The sequence below is a fragment of the Enhydra lutris genome, unplaced genomic scaffold (genome assembly GCF_002288905.1).
Source record: "Enhydra lutris kenyoni isolate GAN:26980312 unplaced genomic scaffold, ASM228890v2 scaffoldscaffold34, whole genome shotgun sequence".
In the NCBI taxonomy this organism is placed as follows: Eukaryota; Metazoa; Chordata; class Mammalia; order Carnivora; family Mustelidae; genus Enhydra; species Enhydra lutris.
This window is the reverse complement of record NW_019154118.1, coordinates 13,049,878-13,063,631: the sequence shown is the minus strand read 5'-3', so window position 1 is coordinate 13,063,631 and position 13,754 is coordinate 13,049,878. Positions and strand designations below refer to the sequence as shown.

Below are 13,754 nucleotides of genomic sequence, written 5' to 3'. Positions count from 1 at the left end.
ATTTATTTGACAGAGAGAGATCATAAGCAGGCAGAGAGGCAGGCAGAGAGACAGGAGGAAGCAGGCTCCCTGCTGAGCAGAGAGCCGGATGCGGGACTCGATCCCAGGACTCTGAGATCATGACCTGAGCCGAAGGCAGCGGCTTAACCCACTGAGCCACCCAGGCGCCCCTTTATAGAATTTTTTGCTAATTCTTTGTAGAATTTACCAGACAACCAACCCATCATCCTGCTGACCCACTAATCTACCACTTATTTTTATAATTTGACTCACTTTGAATTTGTTTGGCCACTGTTCCCACAGATCACTTGGTGTAAGAATTTCATAGCTGGAATTAACTAGCAAATCACTATTGCTTTTGACCTTTTTGCCTTTGCTTATAAGACTCTTTTCTCATCGTGAACATGCTGTTCAAAAAACTGAGTTCATCAAGGACCTTTCTGGACAGCCAGCCACACAGATACTCCTCAGCTGAGTTCCTAGCAACACTACCCTTGCTTAGTGCCTGTTGGGTTCTGTTTATGTTATCTTACATTTTTCTATTAAATGACCTTCCCATCCTCTTGAGAGTTTTTGACCATGGCGTTTATGACTGCATTTTTATCTGAATGTTTTGAATCCTCTATTCCTAAAAGTTGGGGCTCTGTATGGTCTTTCATGATTATAGGAGCACAGACATGATGTGGGTTTGTTTTCTTCTAAAGTTTTTGTCATTTTCAGGTCATCAAAACAAGTCCTCCTCTAGGGGTCAGAACTTGGTGCAGAGTAGATGATCCCCCAAACTGTTGCAGTGGTAATGTGACCTGCCCCTTCCCGAAATTCTGAACAAGCATCGTTTTCTGAATGCACAGTTCCTTCTCGAAGGAGGGCTGTGCTTGGCTATGCACCTATTTCTTCGCCTCATTCAAGCGTCCTCCCAGAGGCCTCTGGGAACCTCTCAAGAAACGGGACGCTTGGCTTCCTGTGGTTATTTGGGGTTTGAAGAGCTCTTAAATCGCATTAACTAAGCAATGTGCAAATAGATGGCATTCCGGCATTATCGCAGAGCAGATGGACAGCTCCCATCCTGTCTGGATAACGGACTGACCGATGCTGCTGGTTTGTTTTGCTCTAAAAGTGGTACTTCGCCCTTAGCTCGTCACACTGGTACCAGGCAAGTGAACTAGCTCACTTATCCCCGGATAGGTTTCAAAATTAGCCTCAACCAGAAGTGTTTCCACCAGAGGAGAATTTGTCCTCTTTACGGATCTGTAGAGGAGTCCCTTAGTCCTCCCTGACATTCATGATTTATGTGGCCTTGTAGCCTCACCCCTCTCCGCTTTGAACCTGCAGCCTCTTGCCGAAGTATCCATTTTAGTAATCTCAACTGGGGAGGAAGTGTTTGGATCACATGATGTTGTGAAAAGATTTATGTCAAGGATGAGGGGTCAACCTAAAATCTCAAATATATGGGAAAGGTGAAAGAAAGAAGTTTTGCGTGTCATTAGAGCTAGAGCTCTAGGTCCTAAAGGAAGCTCTCCCTGAGTGCTTTCTCAGGCTGAGCAAGTCGCCAGGGTTCTGGGTGATGAAGCAAGTGTTAGGCAGATTTTCCCCTCTTCCTCCTCCCCTTCAATACAAAAGATAATATAAAATCAGCACAGTTTTCTCAGTGCCGGTTTTTTTCAAGAGCTTGCTTTCTCGTTCTGAGGTAGTCTTCCTTGGAGACTTTTCTCTGCACATATTTTTTTCCTCCAACTTAAAAATTTGTCAGGCCGCAGGGAAAGGTGCAAGAATTGTGTAAAGAAAACTCAGCATACGTTCGCTCAGAATCAACGGTTAACATTCTGCCAGCCTGCTTTCCTTCTAAGTCAGTTACGTGTTCGTCCTGTCTGCCTGTCTTTCCATCTGCCTGTCCTTCTTCACTGAGTCACGGGAAAGCAAGTTGGAGCTGTCACGCCCCTTCACAGCTAAATACTGAAAGCATGTATCTCCAATAAATAAGGGCATTTTCCTCTGCAATCAGAATGCCGTTATCACACCTAATAATGGGAGCTCAGTCTCCGTTATCCACTCTATTTATGTGTATGTACTGACCTCAGCCCCCCGCCCCCCGCACCCAATCCAGGGTTCAGTCAAGGTTGACACACTGCCTGTGGCCATTAACACCTCTTCAGTCTCTGTAACAAGCCTCCTGCCTTCTTTTGTTGGTTTGTTAACTTTTTCATGGCCTCACTTTGGCTTTGGAAGAATCCAGACCAGTCACCACGTAGCATGTTGCCCATGCTGGACTTGTCCGGTGGTTCAGGCTAGCAGGTAGCGGATGTGATATTCGCAGTGTTTTATCCAGGAGGCCTGTAAAGTCAGGTTGTCCCATTGTCTGTGGTGCTGCGTCTGGTGAAGGCTCTGGCTCTGGTCCTCTGTGGAATTGCATTTCCCCATCGGTAGTGAGTGATTCCTCTGGGGGTCGGTAGCTTTAGACCATGTGAGCACCCCGGTCCCCAGCACTCTTTCCCCGCCGTGGCCTTAACGTCCAGTGGTCATGTGGCCCAGCTCGGTTATTAGAGCGTGGGTGATGGGATGGTCGTTTTTCTCATGCTGTCATTGTTTCCAGCCTAGATCGGGTATTGTAATGTATTGTAATGTAAGAAAAACGTTTCCCTCCTTCCCTTCTCTGTCCCTTTTAGGATCATTCAGAGACCCATACCCTATTTTTACTTAGTGCAAAATCTGTTCCCATCATTTTTCTTTCTATGTTCAAATTGTCCCAGACTGACCAGCCGGAGAGCCCATCGAGCTGGCTGCTCTGTCGTTTTGCACCGACCCCATTAGTCCCTGAGCACTTCCTTGCTTTCTGCTTCAACCCTGAACGTTCCCTGCTTCAGCCGTTTCTCCAGGGAGCCCCACCGACGCCCCACCAACGCCCCACCAACGCCCCACCCCGCCCGCCCCAGTGAATCTTCTCTGGGAACCGAGCCTTTGCCCTAGAGACTAACTGCAGGGATCCTCTTCCTCGTCTGTGGACAGATACAGCACCAATGAAGGGGAGACCTGGAAAACGTTCATCTTCTCTGAGAGGCCGGTGTTCGTGTACGGGCTCCTCACGGAACCCGGCGAGAAGAGCACCGTCTTCACCATCTTCGGCTCCAACAAGGAGAGCGCCCACAGCTGGCTGATCCTCCAGGTCAACGCCACGAATGCCTTGGGTAAGCCGCTGCCTCCTTGGCCTTTCCGTGGAAACATTCGCTGATCCGAGCATCCGCGTAGGCCCTCTGTACCGCGCGGAGTTTGTAGCCACGCAGGCAGCAGCACACATGTACGCCGAGTGATGGGGACATGGGAAGACAGCGACTCGGGCCATTCTTGGGAGGACGGAGGAGAGGTGCGACTCCGCATCTTCCTTCCTCCCCCGTCCTCCCTGCAGCCCTGCTCTTTCCTCCTCCTCCTGCCTGGGCTCTCATCCTTCCAACTCACCGAAGTGTCCCCCTTGCTCCCTGTTCAGTTTCTGCTGGTTGAAGTCCTTCCCCTGTTTCAGGATCCAGTGCACTTGGCTGCTAATAGTCCCACCAGGGGACCTTTCCCCTCGTCTCTGGGTCCAGAGCATGAGCCTACACCTCATGCCCTGAATTCTGCACTTGTGTGTGTCGCCCTGTTTGCATCTTCCCCCATCAACTAGATGTAAGGTCCTCGGAAATAGGAACCTGTCCCGCGCGTGTGTTTTCCACCCGCTGATCAGCTGGGGAGCCTTACAGCGGGGGTTTAGAAAGTCCTCGCTGATGGGAATGGTGACGAGCTGACAGCTTTGCACCGGTTCCAGGCAGCCTGTCATCCGTGGGAAGACACACCTGTAAAGAAGACAGGGAGGACCACTGTAGACATAGGCATACTTTGGATTCCTGTGGGAACCACTCTACCTAGATTCCAAGTGAACGTGGGTAGGCTGAGGGATCATCCAGGCTGTTTCACCATTTCTCAGCCTCCTTCCGTGAAGACTCTGTACCTTCCCAGTAGTGACAGCAAATTGTCTATTGCTCTCTCGGGTCATTGCTTCCGGGCGTGCCCACCCTGCCCCCCGCCCCCCCATCCCTCCAGAGGCGGGCGGGGAACCATACTTCCGAAGGACACCATCTGTCTCTCCAGGATCCAGCCTGACCCTAACTCCCTGGGGGACAGGCCCCTCAATACGTACTTCTGGAGGCAACTGCAGAATCTGCTAAAATATTTCAGAAGTTTAGATGGTGCCAAACTGGGGCTTGCTTCTTCCCAGCTTTCTCAGAAGAGCATCTGTGTTTCAGGAGGCACCATGTCCATTGGCGTGGGTGCCTCCCGGCCTCAGAGCAAGCAGATTCGAGGCCTGGGATAGCACCAGAGGCCCGTGTGCCTGCCAAGCAGCGGGATGCGCCAGACGCAGGGTCTCGGGGCCAGAGGGCTGGGAAGAACGGGAAAGCCCGAGTGCGTAGGTCTCCCTCAAAGGCTTCCTGCTGTGTTTCCTTTTCCCAGGGGTTCCCTGCACAGAGAATGACTACAAGCTCTGGTCACCATCGGATGAGCGGGGCAACGAGTGTTTGCTAGGACACAAGACCGTTTTCAAGCGGAGGACTCCCCATGCCACGTGCTTTAACGGAGAAGACTTTGACCGGCCTGTGGTCGTGTCCAACTGCTCTTGCACGAGAGAGGACTATGAGTGGTTGGTTCTTCTTTGCTGCCCCGGGCTTGGGTTGTGACTTCCTCAGCCAGCAGTGTGGCCCACCAGGCTAGGTGGTCCCTTCCCCTGAGCAAAAGAAGGCAGATCATAGGAAGTCAGCATTTATGAAGCATTTTTTTTTTTATGTGCTAGGCACTTTCTACCTAGTTTATTCTATTTCGTTCTTACAGCTATGAAATGAGGGAGAGGTGTCACCCCTGGGGAAGCTGTGGTAGCTGATTTAGGAAGAGATCACCCTGGGATGTATTCCTATGAGGGCAGCTTCAAAATTCCACTGTAGATCACTCCTTTTCCTTAGGGGCCCTATTCTGCAGAAGCGAGGGGATGTTAGTACATACGTATTTGTATATCCCTCCGTCCTGGAGCAGGGTACCCAAGCACGGCTGAGAAAGGAGAAAGCAGAAGAAGCCACAGGTGCACAAATAACATGGCCAGAGGGCGAAAGCCACCGGCGCCTTGGAGGAGGAATGGGTGTTTTTATTGTGGTCATCGGCAGGAAGGAGGAGACTGATGTGTTGCAGGCAAATTAGGAGGTTTGGGGGGGCTTCACTGTTTGAGGTGGGCCTTAAGGAAGCACCTGGATCTGTGGACAGGGGCAGTCTGAGACGCGGCAGCCATGGGGAGGGACAGAGGTAGGGAAGTCATCGGCAGTTTGGCTCGGATGCCTTGGAGGTACAAAGTTAGGTCAGGGAGTGGAGCTGAGGCTGATCCGGGAGCCTTATTCTGTAAGCAGGTGGGGGTCTTTGAAGGCTTTTGAGGAGAGTCGGTGATCAGAACAGAGCTTAGCTTGACAAGGAAATTCTAGCCCGAAAGCACGTAGGGTCTCGGAGCCCCGAGGCAGGACTTTGAGTCTCTAATCCGCATGCGATCACCCCAGGCAAGGCAGGGCCCTCGGTAGAGCCTGGGTATCAACCTAAGCACGGAACTCATTTCTCAGTAGTTGCCAAGGCACAAGAAAACTGAAGTTTGCTTTGGGAAAGCCACCCTTACCTTGACGAAAGCCAGAAGCCTCTGAGTATGTTCTGGTCCAGAGCTTGGACCAGGGCCTTGGCTTTGGAGGCCCTATGGTCGCTGTGAGCAGCTCCGCGATTGCTCGTGGTAGCATGGAACCAGCCACAGGTGGTGACTGGGGCCATGGCTATGGCCCCATAAAGTTTTCTTTGCGAGAACAGCCAGCCGGGTTTGCCAGCTCCTGCCCTAGACCAGTGCCTCTGAAACCCGAGTGCGCATGTGCCACACCTGGGATCTTGTGAAAATGCCAGCTCTGAGTCTCTCGTTCTGGGGGTCTGTAGCTCTGCCAGGCTCTGGCTGATCCTGGTGCTGCTTGTCTATAAACCCATCCTTCGAACAGCGGGGTTTTAGATGCTACAAGATGTGCATTGCCTTTGGAAGCTCTGTGGTTCCAAGATTATAGCACAGACCCTTCCATTGTAAAACCACGGAGCTGTTTAATGTCCCCAGAGGTGTCAGTCGAGTGCTCTTCTTGCCCTGTGCTGCCTTCCGCTCTCCCTTTGATACTTCCAAATTGTAATTCTAATCATAGCGCTTTTGCTGGCCCGATGTCCCCCTGACTGCAGAGGCCCTTGATGGAAGAAGTCACAGTGCTCTCTTCCTTCCCTCTCGTATCCCCATTAACTAACTACTTCAAAACAAAATGAAGTAAAAAAACATGCGAGAAAATCTAACAACTCTTTGGGTTTTTTTCTTAATGACCACTATTGTGGTTTTTCTCTGAAATTGGCCCCTCTTCTACCAAAACATCAACAAACCAAAACCAGAGGCTGGTGTGCCTTCCTGGTAAACTGGCCTGGCTCCCACTGGCCTGCAGGCTCTCCCCAGCAACCTCACGGAAACCCACTAGGTGCCGAGTCTTTCTTACAGACCAGGAAAACCAGCTGCCCTTGTCCCTCACGGACTTGGGCTTTTGGCCAAATGAGATCGTGAGGATGATGAGCCAAGGCCTGTGTGTGTGCAGTTGCTAGAAAGGAGCTGGCTGGACGGTGTGGCTCTTAGAAATGTTTGGTGACCTTGGACTGTGGCAGTGAGGAAGGAGATGGTCTGAAAGTCAACAGCGGGGGTGGGGGGGGTGAGAATGAGGGAGCTTCTAGTCTGTGCGTTAGTTCAGCTCCTGAGGGACAGCTGCATTGGAAAGTCTGGTTGCTACTGATGGTCCTTTCTGGCCTCTCTGGGAAGCCCAGCACCTGGGTGAGAAGCCGCCTTCTCACCCTCTAGTGAGTGTCTGTTCACGGCCTGTTAGGTCATGACCTACAGATTGAGGAAACCTTCCTAAGAACAAGTGCTTTGGCGTTGGAGGCAAATAAGTAATTAGCTAAAGCTCCAGCTGGCCCCCAAAAAGATTTTAAGCAGCCATTCGGTAAAAATTACCTAATTATTGCCTATAGCAATAAAACTCTCCCTTCTGAAAAATTCCTACAAATTGCTAAATGTGGATTATGACACAATAAACAACATTTAGCCTTGTACCTGTTGATCATTCATGGAGAAGGTGTTAAAAAAGTATTCGTGACTGAACAGAGTAAATGAAGCCTTTTGAATAGAGCACATCAATATGGAAAATCCATCTGAATTAGAATCCAAGTTTTGGGCAGGGTTTCCGGAATTAGCTAGGGCGGTTGCCTGATCTTGGGATTGTTGGATGCAGCCCAGACAAGTCGTGCAGTGAAGGGCAGAGCTGGGACTACACCTCTTCTGCCTGATGGGTGTTTTGGCAGAGATATGTGACCCCCAAATTGTGAATGTTCTCGTGGACCAAAGCACTGTGTCCCGAAGTGCAGGGACACAGAGTGATTTTAGGTAGTACATGGGCCTGGTCTTAAATAACATTGAATCTTTTAATTTAAAAAAGGATTATTCTTTTAAATTTCCTTTTTAATTCTCCGACTCACATCAAGGAGAAAGGATCATGGGTGCTAGTAACTTTTTAATATTTTCTAATCCCTCTTTTTAAAGATTTTATTTATTTTAGGGATAGTGAGCATGAGTAGGAGGGGCAGAAAGAAAGAGAGGGAGAGGGAGAGAATCTCAAGCAGACTCTGTGCTGAGCAGGGAGCCTGATACGGGGCTCCATCCCAGGACTCTGAGATCATGACCTGAACCAAAACCAAAAGTCAGATGCCTAACTGACTACACAACCCAGGGGCCCCCATTTCCTAATCCCTACATTTCTTTTTAATTTAAAAAAATATTAATTTATTTGACAGAGTGAGAGAGCACAAGCAGGGGAAGCAGCAGGCAGAGGCAGAGAGAGAGGGAGAAGCAGGCTCCTCCTGAGCAGGGAGCCTGATGCGGGGCTCGATCCCAGGACCCTGGGATCATGACCTGAGCCGAAGGCAGAGGCTTAACCCACCGAGCCACCCAGGTGCCCCCGTTTCCTAATTTCTCTTAAGAAGGACCAGGCAGACCTAGAGTCTTTGGGTAGGGAATTGGATCCAGCTAAAAAATTTAATATTATTTTGGTTTTTGGCAATAATGATTTTTATTGTTTTTGTCTTATTTTTGGCGTATGATTGTGGTTTTCCAATCATGGTTCAGATGTAAAGTTTCTTTTGAAAATGTGTTAACATAAAAAGGTGAGTGTTCTTTAAAGGGACATATTAAGTAACTAACATTAAAGCAGGGGGCGCTATGGGAGAAGTCATAAGGGTTGGTACTGACATACCCCAAGTATGTAAACCAATGGCCCTAACGAGCCCCAATTGCTTTTTTAGCGACTTTGGCTTCAAGATGAGTGAAGATTTGTCCTTAGAGGTGTGTGTTCCAGATCCGGAGTTTTCTGGGAAGTCCTACTCTCCTCCTGTGCCTTGTCCTGTGGGCTCTACTTACAGGAGAACAAGAGGGTATGTCTCACAACAGTCGCTATGGCCAGGGACACGAGGGGTCTGCACTGGGTTTGAGAGTAGAGAGGGCCACTGGGTTCCTTTCCTACTCCCAAGTGCTTGGGTTCCAAGCTTGCAGGTCTCAGGGTGCTTGGGCAATATTTGGAATTAAGATGTTTACAAACTCTTGTACCCTCAGCGAGCAAATGCAAATCTGTGGACTTCTCTGCAACTCTGGCTGTGTGTTAAGTTACGAACTTCAGCAAGGATGTGTTTTCATGGGAGTTCGTTGGAGAGAGAGATGTACACTCATGCCCAGGACAGCTTCCCAACTGTGTGGGCTGCCCAGTATAACTCGAAGCAGGACCAGTTCAGAATGATTACACGTCGTCTTGTCCTATGGGGAAATGAATATTGTCCATGGATGGGAAATAGATTTCCAATTATGGCGACTCAATGACTATTCCTGGTTGTCTCTGACCTTTTGCTCTTGGGGTGGGGGGGTGACAGCTATCGGAAGATTTCTGGGGACACTTGTAGTGGAGGAGATGTTGAAACACGACTGGAAGGAGAACTGGTCCCGTGTCCCTTGGCAGGTAAGAGGTGGCTTCTTGCCTTTGAGTTCTTGAGATTCTCACTATAGCGTCGTCACAGTCCGACCCAGGTCTAGTCTCGTGACTCTTCTTAGTGGAGGAAAGACATGGAAATTACAAGCATCACAGAGCCCCCCTTTCCCCCTAAGCTTGGTAGCCAAACCAAATTTATTTAGAGCCTTATGCTTTTGTAGGAATGGAAAGTATTTTCTGAGGGAAACCCCTTTTGTTCCTTGAAAAGTGTTTATTCTTCGTCTCTCGTATTCTAGGCATGGGCAGGAGGGAGGGGCTTTGGTGATTTACCTCGATCTGTGTGTCAGAGCTGAACATAAAGAGCCTTGTGGCTTCTGGGGACATAGCTAAGTGGCGTGTCTTAATTTTTATAGTAATAAGTGCCATGAATACTTTAGCGGAATTTCACACGTCTTAATGTGCTCTTTCCATGTGTTGTCATTTTAATCCTTCTCACTACCTCGTGGAGCAGATCCTGTCCTAAGCTCCATTAAAAAAATAAAAAAATAAAGAAGCATGTTCAGAGGAGAGGGTCAATGCTCCTGTCGAAGGTCACGCACCTGGTAAGTGGCAGAGCTCAGATTCAGACTCTCCAGCCTCGTGCTCTTCCTAGAGGGCGCCCGAGTCGCCAATGAGTGTCATTCCCATCATGTCAGGGAATCATTATGCAAATCATTAGGAAACACTTCTTTGGAGTGAGTGCACCTGCTGTAAAGGGAGAGTGTGGTTCAGACACGCTCTTGAGTTGAGCGAGCGGTGGTGGCACAGGTGGTGTGTGGAGAGGATCTGCAGTCTAGTCTCGAAACGATGATACCCTCGCAAATAGTTCATCTCTTAGCACCTTTCCTTTCCGGCTCTGTTTCGAGTATTTACTCGTGCAGAACCTTGTTATTCCCTGGGAACCCTTCCTCCTGCTCTGACCTCTCAGTGAAGGTGGATGGTTGGCGCACGCTTGCAGCCGTGGCCGTGGTGTCTGATGGAACAGCCGTCGGCGCCCGCTGGGTGGCGAGAAGCACGTGGTCCTCCGCCGGCGGGGCAGCACGCCCCCCTCGTTCGCTTGCCAGCGTGCCCCGGTGTTTTTCATGCTAAGCTCATTAGCCCTTTAATTTAATCTTCCATCATTAACAGAGTAATTAACATCCCTCACTGTGGAGACTTCAAAAAAAAAACACGGTTTCAGCAGATTCCCGCAGATGAGCGGATAATACTCGAATACACTCCTCACGAGGGCTGTTACTGATGAGGGCTTGGGTGAGCAGGGTCTGAGTGATTGCTTGTAAGGGCTGGAGTACAGGCTTTTGTAATAAACATTTCTGGAGATAATTCAGTGAGGGGCAAAACAGTTTGTTTAAAGCCGTCTCAACTGGTAGGAGAGCTATTTTCTTTTCTGAGAGGAGAAAAATAGAGCAGGAAACAAAGTAGAAGAATCACATTTGCCGTGTAAGGCTACCTCCTAAATGTTTAAAAAAAAAAAAAAAAGAGCAAGGGTATCCTGCAAAAGGAAAAGATTTCCTAGAGCTGATGGGAGCCAAAGCCTCTTTGCCAAGAGGAGGTTGTCAGGGCATCTGGAAGGATTTTTAAAAATGAAGTCATCCTTCCTTTTTGATGTCTGTAATAACACAGATGTCCAGGCGGTTCTCAGGGAGGGCTGGGATTGGCCAAGAATTCTGTTCTTCTCCTAACTTGAGTCTTGGACATGGACAAGCAGAATGTTCCTCTGTATCTAATCCTAAGGCAGGTCTTTCTGGATCCAGGCTCTGCTGTAAAGGCATCAGTTGGTTGGGAGAAGAACGGAAGCTACAGAATGGGGTTTGTGGACGTTAGAGACATGGGAGGCTGGCAGCTGTGAGGATAACCTCTGTGGCCCTCCGTGGCAGCTTTGACGAGAGTCCTTGGTTTCTGTTAGGTTTCATCTTAACGATCCCCTTCCCTGGGAAGTACGGTGGGAAGCTCTTCTTAAAAACCAGAAGAAGAGAGCGGTTACCACGTGGTGGAGGCTTAGACACTTTCGAAGTGCAGTGAGACCAAAGGGAAAGAAGGCAAACGTACCTTTACTAAAAATTGTAGGTCCATTTATCATTGCGGTGCATTATCTGTGTGGGAGCCCTTGTAAAGTGGGTAGCTAGCATGCGCGTACCCCCTGAATGAAGGGAATGAAGGAGCGAGAGAGAAACGGCCACGGGGCAGGCGTGCAGCGGGGGGCTTCGGGTCCCATAAGCAGCCCTCTGTGAACATGGTTAACACAGACATGGATGCGGGTGTGTTGCGCCTCTCTGTTCCTGTGGAGACAGAGTAAGGACTCAGAATGTTTTCCATGCTATTCCCTAAAGTGGAAGAGAGGGAGCAACATGTCTTTCTGTTACTTGTCTGATATAAGTAACTCTTCTGGGGCGCCTGAGTGGCTCAGTTGTTGAGTGTCTGCCTTCAGCTCAGGTCATGATCCTGGGGTCCTGGGATCGAGCCCCGCATTGGGCTCCTTGCTCAGCAGGAAGCATGCTTCCCCTTCTTCCCTCACCCTCTCTCCCTGCTTGTGCTCGCTCTCTGGCTGTCTCCGACTGTGAAATAACTAAAATCTTAAAAAAAAAAAAAAAAAAAAAAAAGTAAGCCTTCTTAAGCACTCAGAGCCAATATTTCTGCGTCAGCATTAGCCTCTACATTGCAAGAGGCAGCCTTGTGTAGGGGGTGAAACACAGATTCTGGATCCAGACTGCCTGGGTTCAAGCCTTGGTCCTGCCACTTACCAGTTGTGTGACCTCGGGTACGGCCACCTCTCTGTTTTCTCATTTGTAAAATGGAGTTCATTGTGGTCCTTCCACGACGCAGTCATTACACCAGTGAAACGATGCCCGGTGCGTAGTACGGACATTGTGTAGTGTTTGTTAGGAAGAAACAGAACCTTTGAGATGATTACATTGGAAGCATTTTGTTAAGTATTCAGGAATGAATGTATTATTACTGTGTCGAAACTCTAATAGGTTAATGTAACTGCTCTGTGTCATTGTGAATAATGTTGGATGGGTGAGCCAGCAGATTAGCTACAAGTCTTCTGTGATGAAGGGTCTCTCCTCAACATGATTATGGTGCCATGTGACACCGTCATGTGACGAGGGAGAACATGCTGAGTGGGGTAATTATTTTGTCATGTGCAACTCTAAAGACCTCCGGGCCAAGCTCAGAAGTGTGGATGTTGGAGCATGACTGGGGCCTCTCAATTAAAAAAAGAAAAAAAAAAAAAAAAAAAATATATATATATATATATATATATATACACACACACATATATATATATATGTAACAAGACAGTTTGCAGAGGAGAAAACAGATTTACAGGAGTCGAAGTAACTTGCCCCTCTAGGTGGACATGGGATTCCATTTTTCACACCTTCTAATCTCGAGTCCTGTGTTCTCCCGCTGGATCTGCGCCATGTGTCCTTGGCTCCGAGGTGTGTGGGTGAGCAGAAAAGAGGTCAGACGTGCTAGGACCTCCTCAGCACCCGCTCTGCCCACCCTCTCTCATGTTTGTCTGCGTCTGTGCAGAGGAGAACGAGTTTATCCTGTACGCCATGCGGAAGTCCATCCACCGCTATGACCTGGCCTCGGGAGCCACAGAGCAGTTGCCTCTCACCGGGCTGCGGGCCGCAGTGGCCCTGGACTTCGACTACGAGCGCAACTGCTTATACTGGTCCGACCTGGCCTTAGACACCATCCAGGTACGTCAGCCCTCAGTCTGCTCATGGGCATGGTGCCTTGTGACCACCCAATCCCAGTAAGCTTCCTTCAGGACGGCCTCAGGATATGGATATTAGAAGTTTTAAGTCATAACTCCTCTCAAGGCCAATGGATGAAACTTTGCATTTTTTTTTTTTTTTAAGATTTCATTTATTTATTTGACAGCAAGAGAGGGGAACACAAGCAGGGGGAGTGGGAGAGGGAGAAGCCGGCTTCCTGCTGGGCAGGGAGCCGGATGCGAGGCTCGATCCCAGGACTCTGGGATCATGACCTGAGCCGAAGGCAGACGCTTAACGACTGAGCCACCCAAGTGCCCCGAAACTTTGTATTCTTGTGTTTCGGTATTTTCTTAGCCTGTCTATCTCTGTCGTTGTAGGAAGAACTGAGGGACCCCCAGCTCTGCCCTCTTGCTTGTAAGCAAGGCCTCCCTTTTCCTGCTGGGGAAATTTGAGGACTAGGAGTATAGGATAACTTGTCACTATCCCACCAGCTGCCTCTGAGGCGTCCTCCTTCCTGAGCCATGACACAGGCACCCTTGACTATCGGTGGTTCCCGTAACGACCCGCTTCAGCTGTTCTAAACACAGCCAAGAACCAGGAAGTGAGCTATAAAGATCCCTATACAGGCCAGGTGGATAGCCATAGACTCAAGCCCATGAATTTTAAAGGGGAGCTGTTTGATCTGTATTCATTGCCTATTTAATCCTCTTTAGAGAAGCAATTTCAACAGGTTTTATCTGGAGTTCAACCCAGCAGACATTTCACAGTGCCTGGGCTTTCGAGGGGCTGGGCCTGGGGGGACGCGGGCGACTGTACGGCATAGCTTGTCCCGGCGACAGCACCTGTCAGCCAGGACCCCCCCCAGGGAGGACAGTCTAGAGGAGCTGATGCAAAAACTTAAAAA

At 49.3% G+C, this 13,754-nt stretch overlaps 1 protein-coding gene across 4 annotated transcripts in view; it reads left to right on the top strand.

Moving 5' to 3' along the window:
• Window positions 1-13,754, top strand: part of LOC111153957 (sortilin related receptor 1) — a 160,341-nt gene that overhangs the window by 78,283 nt on the left and 68,304 nt on the right. For all 4 annotated transcript variants that reach the window (XM_022513310.1, XM_022513308.1, XM_022513309.1 and 1 more), the window contains exons 13-17: window positions 3,004-3,182; window positions 4,477-4,663; window positions 8,410-8,538; window positions 9,028-9,113; window positions 12,660-12,832. In XM_022513310.1, coding sequence (XP_022369018.1) covers window positions 3,004-3,182; window positions 4,477-4,663; window positions 8,410-8,538; window positions 9,028-9,113; window positions 12,660-12,832 — 754 coding nt within the window. The remainder of the gene's footprint in view (window positions 1-3,003; window positions 3,183-4,476; window positions 4,664-8,409; window positions 8,539-9,027; window positions 9,114-12,659; window positions 12,833-13,754) is intronic.